The sequence below is a fragment of the Haemaphysalis longicornis genome, unplaced genomic scaffold (assembly GCF_048455015.1).
Source record: "Haemaphysalis longicornis isolate Haplotype H1 unplaced genomic scaffold, Haemaphysalis longicornis Haplotype H1 scaffold_1, whole genome shotgun sequence".
Taxonomy (NCBI): Eukaryota; Metazoa; Arthropoda; class Arachnida; order Ixodida; family Ixodidae; genus Haemaphysalis; species Haemaphysalis longicornis.
In genome coordinates this window covers 479,365,131-479,383,345 of record NW_027526203.1, presented here as the reverse complement: position 1 = coordinate 479,383,345, position 18,215 = coordinate 479,365,131, and the positions used below count along the sequence as shown (strand labels likewise).

The window sequence follows — 18,215 nt, the reverse complement described above, 5'->3', positions numbered from 1 at the left end:
GCGCGTCGCTTCGCTTTGGCGCGTCAGGTGCGGTGAAAACGCGCCTTTAGTCGACAGTTAACACACTTTAAGAAAAAAGGATGTGGTAGTTTTTTCCTTATGGGTGAAACAGGAATGTATCATATATTGCTCCCTAAAAGATAGAAAGATTCTCCCTTTAAGAGGAGCGCGTTTCTCCCCATAGGAATGGAGGAAGATTTCCCCCTTTCGTGAGCTAATGGAGCAGTGTTCCTCCTTTGGCGGCGCTACCCGAGTAATGCTTGTTATGCGAGAAAGGCCCAGCGAGCTGATCGGTTTGAGGATCGAGCAAGTACAAATAGGTAGGTACAGTGGTTGTGTGCGCCTAAAATGCGCCTAAATACCCAAAACATTACCTACCGCGCACCAGAACTGCGGTTAGCAAGCCACGACGCCAATCATATATGCGCGACTTGCATCCGTCCCGCGAAGCGCTCCGTCTACGCGTTTAGCGCGAACGCGCCGCTGCAAACAGAGCAGAAGTCATAACGATTGCATTCAAAATGCTGCCTCTATTTCCCAAACGCTTGTAATCCTGCCGTTCACCGACTCACGAGATCACAAACATCCAATGCAGCCGTTAGAGAACCACTAGTTGTCGTTAGTCGCCTTACCTTGCTACAACTGATGCATCACAACGCAGATCGTCTGCAATCGTGCACATCAGCGCAAATGCGGTGCAGGTGGCTCAAAAAGAGATGACACTGCTCGCCATCTGGCGAGATTGAATCGTAAACGTTTAAAAATCACCGATAGATGACGCAAAAAACAGTTTGGGAGTAAGGTCCCTGAAATTACTAAGGTAGCGCCATCTTTAGATCTCGCCGCCTTTCGCCCTCGCCCGCGCTCCTTTCCTCCTTCGTTTTTTGCCATTTTCTTTTTCGCCGGCGAACGCCGCGCGCCATTGGCCAACGGCCAGTGACGTAATACCTCGTCCCCGCGTTGTTTGTTTTTTCTTCTCTTCGCCGCAACTGTCCATTTAAATTCGCCATTTTAGGCTCAGCTGCCTCGGAGCAGGCCTTATCAAAGCCGCCAGCGTATAACAACCGGTAACAACCGAAGAGTCAGCTGCTTGTTTCAAACAAGAGTTGCGTCGGCGTCACTTTATGTAGCTTCGCGATGCGGAGTTGTTGTGCCCAGGGTGTCGAACCGGAATTTTTTCGGGTTCGGTTCGGGTTCGGGTTCAAGCCTTTCGGTTTCGGTTCGGGTTCAGTTCCAGAGCACCATTCCGTTCCGGTTCGAACCGGTTCGAACCGGTTCAAACGGGTTCAAACGGGTTCGAAGAAAAAAAGCAGGCGTGATTTTTCTGTTAATTTTTTTTGCTCGGTTTTCGTTTCCTTATAAAGTCGGCACAAAAACAAAGTCATAATGAAGGTTTCTTTGTCCAAATATTTTGTCTTCGGCAAACTAATGTGACCCTGCAACACTTTTTTCAACTTTTTTCTAAATCTTGAGTGCTTGCAGAAAGTAGTCAACCAACACATTAGATTATGAGGTCGCAGTGTGCGTCAGCCAAAAATTACTGCTATCTCCTCGTCAGATAACTTAGAAACTTGCTCAAAATATTTTTCTCTCCTTCCCGGTCTTCGCATTCTTCGACCGCTGAATGACGTCATTACAGTGGTGTAGCGGCTGTTTGCCGGCTTTCCTTAAGTTGCAGAATAGAACGGATTTGCTGGCCACTTAAAAAAAAGCCACAAAAGCGAAGCAGAAATGGAAGGTGTATCCGCAGCGACGAGTAAATCACGCATGTGCACTGTTTGCTCTGTGCTGGCAATAGCTATAGTTTTCGCAGTGCTTCCAGATGCGAAGAAGAGTGAAATCGTTTATCTAAAGTGTTGATATTTTATTTACTGCTTTTTTTTGTTTTTTATTTATTTATTTATTTATTTATTTATTTATTTATTTATTTATTTATTTATTTATTTATTTATTTATTTATTTATTTATTGTTGGGTTTAACGCGCCCACGCAACGCCGACGACGAGGCGCGCCATAGTGGAGGGCTCCGGAATAATTTTGACCACCTGGGGATCTTTACGTGCGCCGAAATTTCGGACACACGAACGTTTTCGCTTTTCGCTTCCATCAGAAAAGTGGCCGCCGCGGCCGGGAATCTAAATCGCGTCTGTGTGCTCAGCAGCGTAACGCCTTAGCCACTGAGCCACCGCGGCGAGTTTATCTAAAGTGTTGAAGAGCTCCTTTAACTGTACCTGCAAAATGTTTTCTATGGTAGTGTGACGAGTATGTGGCGCCGACTGCCAAGCGTGGGAGGTGGCATTTAAAGAAATTTCCTACTGCTCATCTTTTATCTGCTAACAGAGCTGTTAGAAAGAAAGAATGGATGCAAAGACTCATTGGACGGCGTGTATAGGACGACATTGGATAGCGAAGCACCGGAGATAGGAACTTGCTAATGGCCCTTCAGCGACTGGTGGCAGCAATTGGGCTCTAGGAAAGATGATAGCCAAGTGAAGTCACAAGCAGCAGTAATGATTACTTGTAGAGAGAGAGAGAGAGAGAGAGAGAGAGAGAGAGAGAGAGAGAGAGAGAGAGAGAGAATGAAGTTTAATTCAATCGAGGCAAAGTTTCAGAGAGGCGACCTTGTTCGAGGGGGCTGAATCGACAGCCGTTTCCATCAAGAGCAACTGATCTTCCAGGCCGGAGCTGGCCATAGCTGTCTCCCAATTCTCTATGGAAACGTGGAGGTTGGATGGATCTACGGCACACTTGTCGCAGCCGCCTACTATGTGTATGATGTTCCCAGGCTCTCCACACAAGCAACGAAATGGAGAGAGTTGTGTCCCGTCAAAGAGGTGAAGTCTGGTGTTGTGTGGGGAGGTGTATGCCCACAGGGTGCGGAGTAATCTTTCCTGGTTAATCGGTAGCAATTTGTGCTGGGAGGAATACGTTCTAGGGAAGAGGCCATAGTGCTGAGTAAATTCCTGGTCTGTGACTGCAGGATGCATGCACTTGGGCCGGGCTTCATCAGCGCTGGCTAAGCAAGTCAAATCTCGACCCACGAGGTTGGTTATCTTGTTTGCCGGGGATGCCAGTATGACCTGGTGCTCATACGATCGTGACTGGTCACGTTGGTGGTCTCTGATTGATCATCGGAAGTGTAATAACATGCATTCGACCATTGGCAAAGTTGTGCCACGCCTGCTAAGAGTCTGTTATGAGAGTTTCGGCGCCGCTTTGGCTAAGCGCACGTGCTATCGCCGCTTCCTCAGCTTAGAGGGGGCTGTGTTCGGGGGTTTAGATGCTACACGTGTGGGAGGCTGCAGAACGGTAACACAAAGAGAAGGTATTGAAGAATGCTATCGGGCGCCTCTTGCATCAAACCAGTTGATCGTCCCTCCCTTTCTTTCTTGCAGTTTAGTTTCTTTCCGACTGTCTCCCCTCATATATACACACGTTTTGAAAACCATTTGATGAATATAAAATATGCATTAAGCAATTAGTTAATAACTTTATTCCGAGATATCAATGTTAACATAACAAAAATCTAATAGCGCAATACGGGCATAAAGAAAGACCTTTTATAGCATTCAGGCGTCGTCACATAACTTTGCGGGTACTTTGTGCGTGACAAAAATTCCTGATTGGTCGAGAAGGAGAACGCTGCAAAATTTCTAAATGCCAAGGACCCTAAAGATATCATGTTTGGTCCGACCGTCGAATCCGCCTTAACTGACCCGCTAATTCCTTTAATCCAAATTAATCAACACACCATCACTCACCTAATTCACACCAGTCTACCCGCTAACCCACACTAATCGACTTCAATCCATCCGCCTCTTAAGTTTAAGGTTGAGCAGATTCAAGATAGCATGAAAATGTTATCAAATATACTTTAAAAGTGGAAATTAGGATTCCCCATTTTTTTATATCTCATGTTCTCTTAGAGCAGTAACCAAAGGACACAACGGCACTGTATACAAAAAAAAGTGACGTTAATTTTGAGAACCGCGAGTTTTGGTTTCTCAGTGCTGTTTGGAAATAACTGCCCATTGAAACTAGAATAAGTGGAAGATAGGGATTTATTGTTGACGGTGTCCCTGAAGGCCTTCACAAGCGGACAGGTATGCCTGCGAATTAACAACACATTAAAAACTTTACAAGATTTTAAACACCATGTAGATAGAAACCATGAAGAATATTCCATGATATGTTGCCTCGCAATATGCGTTATAACTTAAGTTATGCTAAATGTAAAAGATAATTGGGAGAGATGGGCAGTACCTAACGCCAACTGATAGTATATGCGGACAACTTTACATTAAATTGAGGGAAATAATTAGAAAACAACATGATGGGCCTTGGGAACTGCAGACTACGCAAAATATTTCATGGTTCTGTCTGGCGAGTGTCAAAATATCTTCAGACCACCGTGCTTCAGACGCAAGGCAGGGTACCGAAACGGAAAACTAGAAATCGCATTTTTGAGGCCCCGGAACCGGTTCGGAACGGTTCCTTCGATTCGTTCCGGTTCGGGTTCAGTTCCAAAATGGCGGAAAAAATACGGTTCCGGTTCAGTTCCGGTTCCGAGCAAAAATTCGGGTTCGGTTCCGGTTTTCGGTTCGGTTCCGATTCCGGTTCGACACCCTGGTTGTGCCTTCGGCTGCTCGAATAAGGTCAGTGCAGTCACGGCCAGCTCGGCTGTAGCAAGCTGTAATTTATCAAAGCCCACACATGAATCAATGTTAGCTGTACAGCATAAAAAGGATTCACAATTGCGCTTGTTAGCGCGCTTCTGGCCTTGCAATACGGTAGTTATTATAAAACTGGGCCCTACAGCTAATTGTAAGCTGAGCGCATTCTTTAACTGCGCGTTCTTTGTGCCAGCCTTTTCCAGATATGCCCGATGGGGCCTTACTCGAAGTAATTGTCAACGCCAATCGCACGAACATTTCTATGCCACGGACGCACTGCCAAAAGTACAGCCGTCATGGGCGAGGCCAACGAGGAGACGCGAGAACTTTGACCGTGACAGCAGCCTATAATGACGTGAAAGTGTCATATATTTTGCAACAGCGTCAAAGCACCGGAAAGTGCACGGAATAAAGGTGGCATGAATGTCAGTAGCTAATGCGGGACGCATACTGAGCGCTGCCTAATGATCTACAACTAAAGCAAAAAACGCGAACGCACAAAAGCCAGCGCAGCGCTCGAACTGCCGCGAACCAAGGTCACCGCGAACCATGCGCAAGCCCTCTGTGCAGCGCTTGCACGACCACAACTTAGGCACGCAAATGCAAGAACGGAATTACTGTAACAGAGCAATTTGAAACGTCCACGTTCGATCCTTTCGCGTTCACGAACTATCCTGAGTATGCCGCACACGTAAACAAACACCCCGCTGTCCGTATGCGCCAGCGGCATCCATCCCGCAAATATCCCCTTCTACACAAAAATATACAACAAAACAGCCTCACTTAGGGCGTGTTGGTAATACGGGGCTCTAGAAATACTATGTGACAGAGCAATTTGAAACGTTCACGTTCGATCCTTTCGCGTTCACGAACTATCCTGAGCATGCCGCACACGTAAACAAACACCGCGCTGTCCGCATGCGCCCGCGGCATCCACCCCGCAAATATCCCCTTCTAGACAAAAATATACAACAAAACAGCCTCACTTAATGCGTGTTGGTAAAACGGGGCTCTAGAAGTACTATTAATGCTACCAAAGAGCGATTGCGGTGCCAAAACAAGAGCAAACTGCACGAAAAACTGCAGCGAGCGGCCCGAAGCGTTGCGAGGGCGTCTGCTCTGAGGAAGCCAACAAACATGGCGGCCCCGCCGCGGAGTGGCGCCGCGGGTGAAGGGAGAGAAAAAAGAGGAGGGCAGCGGAGAAGGAGGGAGCAGTTGGCGCTACCTTATTTGGGAGGAGGAGGGGCAGCTACTTAGCATCACTATCAGTGGGCGCTTACATCAAGGCGTTTCTTCTATGGCTAACGTATAGCAACATTACAGAGGCCGCAGTCTGGCGGGCACAAATTGGGAAGAAACATAGCACAACACGCCAACATAAACTTCGTTGAAGGCATTGTCAACGCACGCTGAATGCAATAGACAACAGCGCAAACATAATACACGTATACATACACAATGCACAAGACATTGTAGACTTTTCACTTGTCCGCAAAGCACAAAGCACACCTACACCTTAAATGGCCACAAAGTATTATACCAGTGATTGCAGAGCGTGCAAATAGGAACAATGAGCTAGTTGTTTGTTTCGAATAAGCCACAGCAATGCGTGAGCCTTAGCTGTGTTTTCTTGTTTCGTCAAATTGCAACCTTTTTATTAGTTTCAGGTTTTGTAAGAAGTAGTAGAATAGCTCAAAGAAGAAAAAAAGAGTAACGAAACGGTACGGCGGGTATGTTTGAGTGATGACCTCCGTTCTTTTAGCGAAGAGCGCACCGCTGGTCTGGCAACCATTCAGAGACGCCAGCCGAAATGCTACCTCTGCTACTGCAGGGGTCTTTTTGTTGTTGGTCACTGATGCATCAATATGCTGCTGTCCGTCCTCGTTGATGAAGAAATGGGCCGTTTGGTATAATCGCTGCCCTCTTTTACCTTTGGGAGTGAGTAGAAAGTATTAACTGTATGGTAGAAAGCATCCACAAATGCGGTGGTAACGTTGAACTGGGCGCAGGCGAGTCGTACCCAGCAAGCATGCAGCGGCTACCACGGAATGTGCGCGAAACACACGGCTGGAGAAGCGTGCGTTTGCGTGGCGAGCACAGTGATAAAAAAACAGTGAGAGGACAAGGAAGCACCACGTTGCAGGGGTGATGTTGCACAGAATATTCGCGTACGCCCGATCGGCGAAAGCCGTTGTGCAACGAAGAACGGTTTCGTTGTCGGCGTCGGCGACAACGGCAGATCGCAGACGACAGGGAGACTGTATGCTCCCTGCACGGCCTCCGTGATCGGCCGGCAGCCGATCTCGGAGGCCGTGCTCCCTGTGTCCGTGTTTCGTAGAGACCGTACAGAGGGCGCTACGTGTAATGAGCTAAAGGGAGAAACTCGCTGGTCTGGGGGAGAAAACCCGCATTATTCTCGCTTTTTCTACCCTTGTTTTAAGAGTGCAGCTTTGATCGAGGTGGGGTGAGCACGCAGTGAATTGAAACCTGAAACCTTCACATTTGGTCTTCGTTCTACATCGTAATCAAGTCCGGTATCGCAGGCATTGCATAGAACTGCTCCCCTCTTGCCGTTTTTTCAAGCGTTTGCTCTTTTTGCTCTAGTCGAAGTTTGCCTAATTTCATAAAACACGGTTTGCGCAGATTGCACCTATTCTGTCAGAACTGTGTGTTCTTGTCATGTTTTTCAGTCCACGGCCTCTGGGGGTCATCACTACGACGCTCACTGCCGCTTGCCATGGTGCCCACACAGCGGCCAAATATACTGTCGCCAGGTGCCCGTTCTGGGGATGCGTTTCTTTCGCGGGCCCGTGGGGCAATAGGTTTCTTTAAGCTTTGTATTACGTTCAGTTCACTCTCGTTCTTCGTCCTGATTTTACAAAAAAGGCAAAGGGATTCAGGCTATCTGAGCAGCATTATCATTTTTGTTAAACCAAGCAATAACTGAATTGCATAAAGAATGTGCCTAACCAGTGCTGCCAAATTACAAAGACCTATATTTTTAGTGTTGCTAATAGCGCGACCGCATGATTTCTGAATAGAATAAGAGAACTTATTTTTCAAATAGGTGGCATGCGGTGGAGGCAATACTAGAGTACTAGTTGCAGTGAAATTTACAGACTGTTCGCAGGTCATCTGTCATTGCAAACAGTTTGTGTACTATATCCCCTATCACATGTGCACGTCTACAGGTGCCCTCAAGACAGAGCCAACCGGCCAGCTGCATTCGTCATACCAGACATAGTGTAAGCACTTCATGGCACAGGACTTCATGGATCCTGCCATCAAACGACTCACAAAAATCGCCGTGCCAACTGTTCTCCCAGAGTTATTCAGTTGTAATAATGACTGCCTGCAATGCTTCTTGCTGCCTTATTGATGCTCCTGATGGGTACCACAACTATATTTCATCTTTTTAACTTTCCCATTAGCACACAAGAGAGAGAACTAATCTATATTTGGCTATATTCAGCTATATTCAGCTATCTCTTCTTAAACGATTCGTAAGTGTTATGGAGGAGCGGTACGAAGCGGGTATACCCAGTTCTTCTCGAGACTCTTCGAAGTATTTAAAGCCTAACGTGCGAGCGCCGACTTCCCAGAAGTTAGCACACAAAAATCGAACGCAAGTCCCGGCACTCAATAAGGTGTGGCAACTGAAAAACCTATCGTTGACACGAGGAACAAACTGGTTTTTTATCTCTGACGTGCCTCATCTCATTAAAACAACTCGCAACAGCGTCCAGTCTCTAAACTCCACTCGCAAATTATTGTTGCTGCTAGCACTAATATTGTGAAACAGTACATCCACGAAAACTTTTTTACAATATGAAGACTGCCAGGGTAAGAGGTCATGCTAAATGTCGTTGTTTGTCACCGCACGTGCCACGTGTTGTTGGAGTGACCTAGATGAAGAGAACCATGTTGGGACCTACGTTGTCAAATGCGCTCATAACGTCCTCGGCAAGGATGCGTGTCTTAGCTGAGAAGAACTTCTTGCTGGGCTTGCTGGTGAATAGTTTCCAGAGCCTGTCTCGTCTACTCTGTTTCTTTGTCCGTGTTTTTTGTTGCGCTCCAAATAATAGCTCTCTTGCTGCGCCTTAGAAGTTCGTCGGTACTTAGTGTAACCCCTGAACAGGGAGAACTTTAGTCGGGTGTTTTTTTCTGGCGGATTGTGTACTCGCATCGTGGTAAATAGATGCACCTCTTGTAAGTGCAGTGCACGCCGAATGTGTAGTGTGGTGGACCTTTTCCGGACTCTTTGTTTTCAGGTGAAGCACAGCTTGCAAATATACGCAGTGCTCCCATGATGTGTCTGGTAAATGAAATTGCACTGTAATTATTCTCGTTGTAATCAAGCAGATAAAATGTATAATGACATGCTGAATACATACATGCGGTGTAATCCGCGAGCATATAGGTGGCACAGACATTTTTAACCTCTGTCAAAGCACATGGTGGATTGCGAAACATACCTGATGTAAAATGTACCCTCATTCCTCACTGCCTGGTGCCTGGTTGTGAGATGCAAAGCACCGTAATGTCAAGTTCAGTTGTGCATTTGTGCGCGGCACTTTTGAAATTGTGCTCGACTGCGTGTTCGAAATGACAAAAATGTAGCGCGTGGTCCCCCAAATGTTGTCGCGTTACCTTATGGGACTCTGTAATGTGTCACCATTGTCTCATGCACAAGAAGCATTACTGCTTCCCTGTTTCTTGTATTAGACTGTTCGTATTGACAGCGGAAGACGTGAATTTGTGGGCCTTAATAGAGCCTGGAACCTGTCGTTTGACTACATACACGTACCGAAAATATCCCCGCCTGGCCCTTTGCCTTTTGCTGGGAAGGCGACGCTTTCGGAAGGTAACCCGGCTTCTTGGGAAAATGCACCTTTGCAAGGAAGCAATAGGAAGTTGATTTTTTTTCTTCTTAACGTTTTTGCGTGTGCATGTTCACACAAATGTGATTTCTGTTCAATTACTGCTACTGATTTGAAGCTGCCCAGGGGCAATAGACCTCATTGGAGTTAATCAAATAAGCAAGGCGATCAAAGCCTTTTTTGGTAAACGGGACGCAAGTGTTTCCCTTCTTTCACATCCTAACTGGAGAAATTGCCAGACTAAAAAAATTATTTTCTGAGATTGTGGTCGTAAACAGTTGCAAGTATCGCACTGTCTAGATTTTTTTATGGTTGATATTTTTGTATGACTGCAACAGCGCACAGAGTCTGAGGGTGTCGTTGATACAAGTAAACCTGTGGATGGCTGAGTCTTCTGGGTTTTCTGCATTTTCAATTACCGTGGAGAAAAAATCCTTTGTGTGGTTGTGATACCTTCACTTGTGCATTTTTTTTTCATTCCTGGAAACGTATTTTGCTCTCACTATTGTGTATTGTCTCTGTTGTGGTGTATTACCCACTGCTTATTATTATATGAGTATTGCAAAAAATGATGACAATTTGAACTTGTTGTTCCGTTTAGGGACATGCAATAAATATTTCTTCTTTTATGAGCTTTTTATGTGCGTTGACAGTACGTGAACACACGACAGAATTCTTAAGCATCTGTAAATGGTACTGTAAATTGCAATTTCAATTTCAAAAAAAAAAAAAAAATTCACGATCTTCCCGTAGGGGAACTCGGAGTATTATGCGAAGCAGCTATGGGGTCGACTCAAGTTCCCATTAGTTTTCAGTTCTATCGCGGCGTGGCAGGAGGAGAATGAGGGGAGCGGAGCGCGCGCGCGTCATACCGCGGAGCTACAGTGGCGCCCCTAGCGGAGTATGCAGCGGCTATCGTCGCGTCTCTAACCCTAAGCTGCTTCGCATTATCGCGCGCGGAGCCGCAGGTGTTGCCATTCCTTGCGCAATCCCGGAGAGCAGAGGAGCTTCGGAGAGGAGAGGAGGAATGCAGGAGAGGAGAGGAGCGTCGGAGAGGAGAGGAGGAATGTCTCGCATACTACTCATGGTTCCCCTACGGGAAGATGGCGACGGTGGTTGAACGCGAAGCTATCTCGTGATGGATTCTTTGGTTGGCCAATCCCTACGGGCATCCTGCCACAATCATCATCAGCGGTGCCTGGCCAAGCATGCGCAGTGGGGGTGTGGACGCCGCACAACGGCACCCCACACAACGGTGGAGGGAACAGGCTTGACCATAGGCTGCTTGGCGTCTAAAATTTTCTTTTAAAAGCATGCAGGCACCAAGCCTGAGAATGATAGGTTCAAATAAACACTAATTAGTGCATGAAAGCGTCCGAATACCGTACCGATGACCGGCGCCGAGAGCAGCGCTTTACAGACATTCAAACTACCCACTAAAATCAGTGTCCACGAAACCGAAAGTGAACAACTAGTACTTTGTCTGCCCGATCGGCGCGCTACACTACACTACAGTCAATTCGGCCGCAAGGCTCTATGAGAGCGTCCTCTCTTACTAGTATTTCTTTATGGCCACGGCGTAGGGCCGAGATGCGCGATAAAACACTGTCAGCTCGATGGCCGCTCCACCCTGGTTTTTGGTTAGCCTCACCTCACTGGCCTTGCGCGGCGGGGGGGAGGCGTTCGGGGAGACACTGCCAGGACTCCGGATGTGTGTGATGCTTTGTCAACCGTCCGGCCGCAACTGTGTTGCGCCGGCGAATGCCCGCCAGCCCCTCTGGGTGCTGGCTCATGCCTTAGGTTGCTCCTGTTGCTCCTACCCGACGCTTACTTGTAGGCCGTACTTAACACTTGACGATCACGTCGTGTGGCACGCGCGTGTGAGCGAACTTTCCTTCGACCACAGGAGGAAGGGATGTAGGATCTTTGCGGAAAGATGAGCAGCCTACGAGCGTTGCTTGTCCGATGCGTCGTCGAAGGAGAAGATGGGGCAAGGCGAGGGCTAGGATGTAATGATCGCTTCCAAGGGTGTCTGGTAAGCGCGCCAGCGCAAGATGGGGTGCATTGCGGGCAAATGTGAGGTCCGGCGTTGTGTAGCGATTGACACTTGTTCTCAGTCGAGTTGGAAGGGTGAGGTCCTTGCATAGTGCAAACATGTGGTGTTGGGCTGCATGAAGGAGTGACGTGCCTTTCTTTGTCGCTTGAGGGCCCCCCATGAATTGTGGTGGGCGTTGAAGTCGCCGAGCAAAAGCAGGGGGTTTGTCCCGGCTCCCTTGGCTGATTCGATCAGGAGCGGTTCGATATCTCGGAGGGGTTGTTGGGGAGGACTGTAGATGTTCGGTATGAATATACGTGGTTAACTGGGGCGTATAGGAATGATTTCTACAAAAGTATGGGCAATCGGAGAGGATATGGGGTGTTTTTGGGCGGTTATTGGCTTCGAAACCAGAACCGCTGTCCGGTGTTCGGGGTCATGGGCAAACGTGCGTAGCCGGATAGTTGGGGTTTCGGGGTATCCGTTTCTTGAAGCGCGATGATGTCGAGTAGGAATAGGGTGACGTAGTGACCGAGTTGGGCTTTTTTACTATTGAATGAACGGCAGTTCCACTGATAGATGGTCACTGCGTACAGATTAACGGCCATCGAGGGGAGGGGGTGTTGGCAGCTAAGTCGGCATCGTATTCCGGGGAGAGCTTGGCTTTCTTGACCTCGAGATAGACGGTCGCCTGGTTTGCTTGCTCGAGCGCAGTAAGACGTTGGGTGATGGATTCTGTAAGACGAAGTAGGGAGTCCGTGGTTTCTTTGAACGTTTTATTGAGGGTAAACAGAGCGTCCTCTATATGCTTTCCTACGATGGGAAGGACTTCAGTTGTGATTTTCTCGTTGATGAGAGACGTGACGAGGTCGGGCGTTATACGATGTGGGAAGGTGGCAGCAAGTGCGGGGGTTGAAGCTTCATTCGGGGATTGGTGGGAGGCGTGGTTGGCTGCTTCGAGAGCTTTTATGCGGGCGAGCATTGTGGCGTTTTGTTGCTTGATTTCCGCTAGTAGCTGCTCTATTGCGGAGGGTGCTTGGGGGTAGGGGTGATAAGCGGAGGGTGGGGAGAACGTGTAGGGAGGGTAGGGTAGGCATGAGCAGTGGAAGTGCCTGATACTATGGCAGACCAGCTCACCTATTGTGGGTCGTCGGCTTTAGTGGATGGAGGGGCGCCCCCGGAAGAGGAGGCACGAGATTTCTGGAACCAGTTTCTTGGGACAGTCTTTGCCGTCTGTGGTGTGTGGAAGATTGCACAGTTTGCAGTTGGGCGAACACGTGTGGTCCTTTGGAGGAGGAGGAGGAGTGAAACTTTATTTTTGTTAAGAAGAAAAGAGAGTTAGGGCCTTCGGCCCTCCGCACAGGTGCAGTCCCTATTCCGGGACCCCATTGGTCAAGTCCGCCGCTCTCGCCCGTCGAACTAGACCCCTTTGAGACTCCAGCCCCGAGCAATTGAGCGGGGTTGCCACCCATGCCTCTCTGGTAGGGGAAGGGGTGGGGGATAACGCAGGGTTGCTCTGGCATGCCCACACCATGTGGAAGATGTCGGACACCTCCCCACACTGCAGACACCGCCCATCTGTTTTAGGGTCGAAATGCTTTGCTACTGCAGGGCACATAAATGTGTTCGCCTGCAGGCGCCGCAGTATTCGCTCATCGACCTTGCTCAGACCATTTGCAGGGGCTGGGTAAAGCCGGTGGCTATCGCAGTAAGGTTTTACAATTTCTCTAAACCGCAGAAGTGGTTTGCTAATCTCCGAGCCGGGAGAGCATGGGTAAGGTGCCCGGTGGGTAAGCGCTCGGGCAGCCGCGGGCGCGGCCTCGTTTCCTCTCAGACCCTGATGCCCCGGAGACCACACAATTTCTTTAGGTGCGGGGTCTACGAAGCGCACCACTCGTTTTAAAATACTGTAGGCCAAGGGTGGTACCATGCTCGCTAAATAGTTTTCACAGGCTCGGCGAGAGTGCGTAATTATTGTCCTTGACTTCGGGTCCGAGGCGGCGAGCGCTATGGCAATCGCCTCGGCTTGCGTGGAGTTAGGAGCCCGGTAGGAGAGGCCATCGACTTGCTGGTCCCTGTGAATTACAGCGGCAGTGAAGAACCCTAGAGGCGACGGGTCTGCCACATCACCGTAGAACACACCGCGCCTATTTCCGTATTTCCTTTCCAGGGTCTTAGCGCGTGCTTCCCTCCTGCCTTCGTGAGTGTTTTTTTTTTTCATGTTACGCGGAAGTGGATGCACCCAGAGCCTGTGCCGCCACAACTCTGGGAGTTTGCGCGTCTCCTCTGGGGTGCACTCGTGTTTGATTTGTAGGCGATTAAGCAAGTGGCGCCCCGACGCCATCTGTGCGAGTCTCGTGTACTGATTTGTGAGATGAGCCTCTATCAGCTCTTGATATGAATTGAGCACTCCAAGCGCCGATAACCTGGTGTTGGAGGTAGCCACCGGGAGGCCAAGGGCTCGTTTTGTGGCCTTCCTAATGATGACGTCAATGCTATTCTCGTGTTGCTTGGTCGTACGGGGTAACTCAGTCCGCAATCAGGGCACTTAGGGTGGTCGGGGTTGGGACACACGTCTCGTCGATGTCCAAAGTCACCGCACAGTTGACACACCTCCACGGTTCGCCGAAATGGGCGACAGCGATAGAGAAGGCTTCCAATCTTCACTTAGAAAGGTACGTGGGGCCCTTGGAATGTCAGTAAGGCCGAGGTAGAGCGCCCCATTAAGCGGGCATGTAGGAGCTAGGTTTGTTGCTTGGAGTAGTTCGAGGAGTGTATCGGAGGTGACATTGGAGTCCAGGCCGTGAATGACATAACGGCTGGTGTCCCGTGGAGGTTTCATATATGGCATAAGTTCGTACTCTGCTGCTCCGAGTTTTATGGTCTTTATCTTGCAAGTACGACTGCGTACTCCTCATGAGCGGTGCTTGCGACGACAGATTTATCTGAATTTGGCCCTTGTACTATTACGTTGTCGCAAAATTTTTGCAGGGGGGGTGGTGCTTGCGGTGGCGATGCCGTGAGTAAGATTGCGAGGGGCCCAGGAGTCAATGTTGAGTCCAGATCATGCCCGATAGACGATCGTGTAGTTAAGTAAGATGGCAAGTTGGGCTAGTTGGTGCAGATTAAGCTTCATGGTGAAAAACAGCGCAAGGAACACAGGGACAAAAAGTAAGAGTGGACGACGCACAGCGGTGTGCGTCGTCCATTCTTCCTTTTTGTCCCTGTGTTCCTTGCGCTGTTTTTCACCATGAATAAATCTGAATCTTGATGGTGTAGTTGTCTCTTGGGAGTCGTGGCGGTGGGTTGCGCAAAGAGTCAGTTTTCAGCGCTTTGAGTGGCTTGATCGGTGGTTAGTTGGATGATGTCGTGGCTTGCCGCTGGGACGTCGATGCCGTGTTATTCCTTCGGGAGCGTAAGACTTCCATCCATGGGTTTTTCTGGTGGGATGGTGCGGCGGCTGTGCTGGTCGAAGTCCATGTCATCTGCCGTGGGAGTCAGTGCTGGGAGTTGGGGTTGTGCGCCTTCCAGCATAGACGGTGGCTGCGATGTTGTGGCAGCTTGGTGCTCCAGGCCTGATTTGTAGGCCTAACGCTGGTGGGGGCGTTGAAAATTTGGAGTCCGGCTTTTTGAGGTGCAGACGGTCCTGGTCGATCGGCAAGGTGTTTAACGATGCCGAGGGGGAGGGGTCGATTGAGGCGATCCGCTGATTTCCAGTGAAGAATGTCGAGCTCATACGAGGCCATTGCACTCGTGTGTGCCCCCTAGCGGCGAATCCTTGAAGTTGATGCAGTATTTTATTTGCCATAGCGAAAACCAAGCATTCGCGGATTTTTTAACAAAGGACACTGCAAATATCACTCATGTATTGATTTTCTGCCTTATATTTGCGTAATGTCTTGTTCTTGTTCAACAATGTTGACAAGTATGAACATTAACACCGAACTTAGACAATTAGATTTGGGTGTGGTTATATAAGACTATTGCGCAGTTTCTGTTTCACTGTTTCTGTCTGTTTCAGACAGACACCAAAATTTCTGCGTTTAAGCCCAAGACAGACTATCGTCTTAAAAATATTGATAGATATACAGACAGACCGACACCAAAATTTCGGCGTTTAAGTAGGCCAAGAAAGACTATCGTCCTTAAAATATTCATAGATATTGATACAAATTTCGTCTGTACACGCTCTGTACGTTGGCAATTAAATCTACAAATTAGATTCCCCACAATAGAGGCATATTCTCGCTGATGAGTAGAAAGTGCTCTGAATAGTTTTAGGCATGAATGAGGAGACCGGAAGTCTCGTGAAAAGCTGCATACAGCACCATGAGAATGAAGAGCCCGCCGGTGAAGTTGAGAGACATGAGGCGAGAAAACGAAGGCGCCGTCGAAAACCGCTTGAGGTCTTAGATCTCAACTATACACACGGCACCCCCAGCAACTTTGTAGTGAAATAAAATGTGGTTTGTTTTTCCGCTATATAGGACTTAACCTTCAGTTTTGTAGAAATAATATTTATTCTGTTATCTGGCAACGTTCAGAAAATGAGGATATGAAGATGATGGTTGGATGTTTATGGCACAAGGCCAACGGGGGCAAAGAGCGCCAAATCAGCAAAATGAGGATATACATTGCTCCAAGGAAACGCAGTCATGAATGGACTCAAGGCGTCTGAATATTTTGATGTCATCTACACAGAGCAACAAAGAACTCTGACTTTCAGCTGACAAATTCTTTATTGATTGATTGTAGTGTTTAACGCGCCGACGCAACGCAGGCGATGATGCGCGCCCTAGTGGAGGGCTCCGGATTAATTTCGATCACCTGGGGATCTTTAACGTGCGGCGAAATCTCGTACACGCGGGAGTTTTTGCTTTTCGCCTCCATCAGAACAGCGGCCGCCGCGGCCGGGAATCGAACCCGCGACCTCGTGCTCAGCAGCGCGACGCCTTAGCCTTTGAGCCACCGCGGCGGGTGACAAATCATTTATAACAATAGAACACAAACAAAATTCATGCATCTCCTCGAAGTGAATCATGACGAGCAGGCGAAGCACTGGGAATTGTGCTTACCGTAAATCACCCGTGACATTAGAGAGTTTTAGCTTACCGTTTCTGACGGTCCGCTCCGCTCCGATAGCTAGCGGGAGCGCCATTGCGTATGCGTGGCGCGCAAGGGCGCTAGCGGCGATACCGGACTGGGGCCCCGCTCCGCTAACCGGGGCCTCTTAGCGGACCGTCGCGGCAGCTTACGTTACCGTGCGGAGTATCAACACGGCTGCCCCGCGATGCGAACGCGCTCCCGCGAACTTTGTTTCTTTAGTAGAAACGTCAGGGACGAAATCGCGAAAGCTCTTCCGAATACGCAAAGGTGCCACACTCTTCAACGAGCTTTAGTACGGAAGCGGAAAACGTCGACCGATGCAGCCGAAGCGCAGGGCTGCTTCTATGCAGTGCAGAGGAAGACAGCCTTGTCTTGGCTATTCCAAGTTTATCGGCTTCTTTAAAATAATTTAGAACCGTTATACCATGTAAGCGACTACATGGTCTTAAAAAGGTGAAATAAGGCACTAAACACGGTGCTTTACTTTACGTGAGCGACCAAATTCCAATTCGTATCTTTACTTTGTGATGACGTTTTGGTTTGCACACGCACAGGGCACGACGAGTGACGCGAATCATTCCCCGTCGAGGCAGATACGTTTATCGCTTAGCTAAAAGCTTTTCTGCCGCTGCGGTTGTGCTTAGCGGGCCGTCGAGAGCATAACGGAGCGTCAAAAACGGTCAGCTAAAACTCTCTGTTGCCCACTCGCGCATATAAATGAGTGACAGCCCGTGTGTACAGTATATACAATTATAATCCAATACAATTCAATTAAATCCAATCCAATCCAACTTATTTCAGTCCAACCCAATCCAATCCAATCCATTTTGAATCCAATCCAATCTAATCCAATTTAAATCCAATTCAATCCAATCCAATTCAATGCTTCTCGCGCATGCGCAGCACGGCTCTCCAGGAGCTACGCGAAACTGATCAACCTCTGTCCCTCTGTCTCTCTCTCTCTCTAACGTTTTGTGAATCTCGCTCTCTCTCTAGCCTTTTGTGAACCTTTTATTTTGTTCTTGTTAACCTTTTGTGAACCTTTTGGTCCCAGATGTTTCGATTTACACGTTGCGGTGCGTCTCTCTCTCTCTCTCTCTCTCTCTCTCTCTCTCTCTCTCTCTCTCTCTCTCTCTAACCTTTTGTGAACCGTTTATTTTGTTCTTGTTAACGTTTTGTTAGCGTTTTGTTCACACATGTTTCGAGTTACAAGGTGCCGTGCGTCTCTCCCTCTCTCTCTGTAACCTTTTATGAGCCTTTTATTTTGTTCTTGTTAACCGTTTGTGAATCTTTTCTTCACAGACGTTTCCATCTACACGGTGCTGGGCCGTGAGCACGGACGCCGGACAAGCCTCGGCCTTAAGGTGCTTCACCCCTCAAAAAGGGTTCAACACGGAACTTTGGGGCACACCGATTGTTGATCTGTGCATAGCGGACGTCTGCCCGGTAGCGCTAACGAAAGGGAACCGATTTTCTATTGGCGGTGAGCGCTCCACGGGCGGCGCTGCGAAGTGCGTCTCC

At 48.6% G+C, this 18,215-nt stretch overlaps 2 protein-coding genes across 5 annotated transcripts in view; both read right to left on the bottom strand.

The window, feature by feature from the left end:
• LOC144156328 (uncharacterized) overlaps positions 1 to 18,215 on the bottom strand; it is a 157,345-nt gene that overhangs the window by 3,751 nt on the left and 135,379 nt on the right. The window lies entirely within an intron of this gene.
• LOC144145827 (uncharacterized) lies at positions 12,961 to 13,932 on the bottom strand. The gene has a single exon (XM_077677593.1). The coding sequence runs from the start codon at positions 13,930 to 13,932 to the stop codon at positions 12,961 to 12,963; it is 972 nt and encodes a 323-aa protein (XP_077533719.1).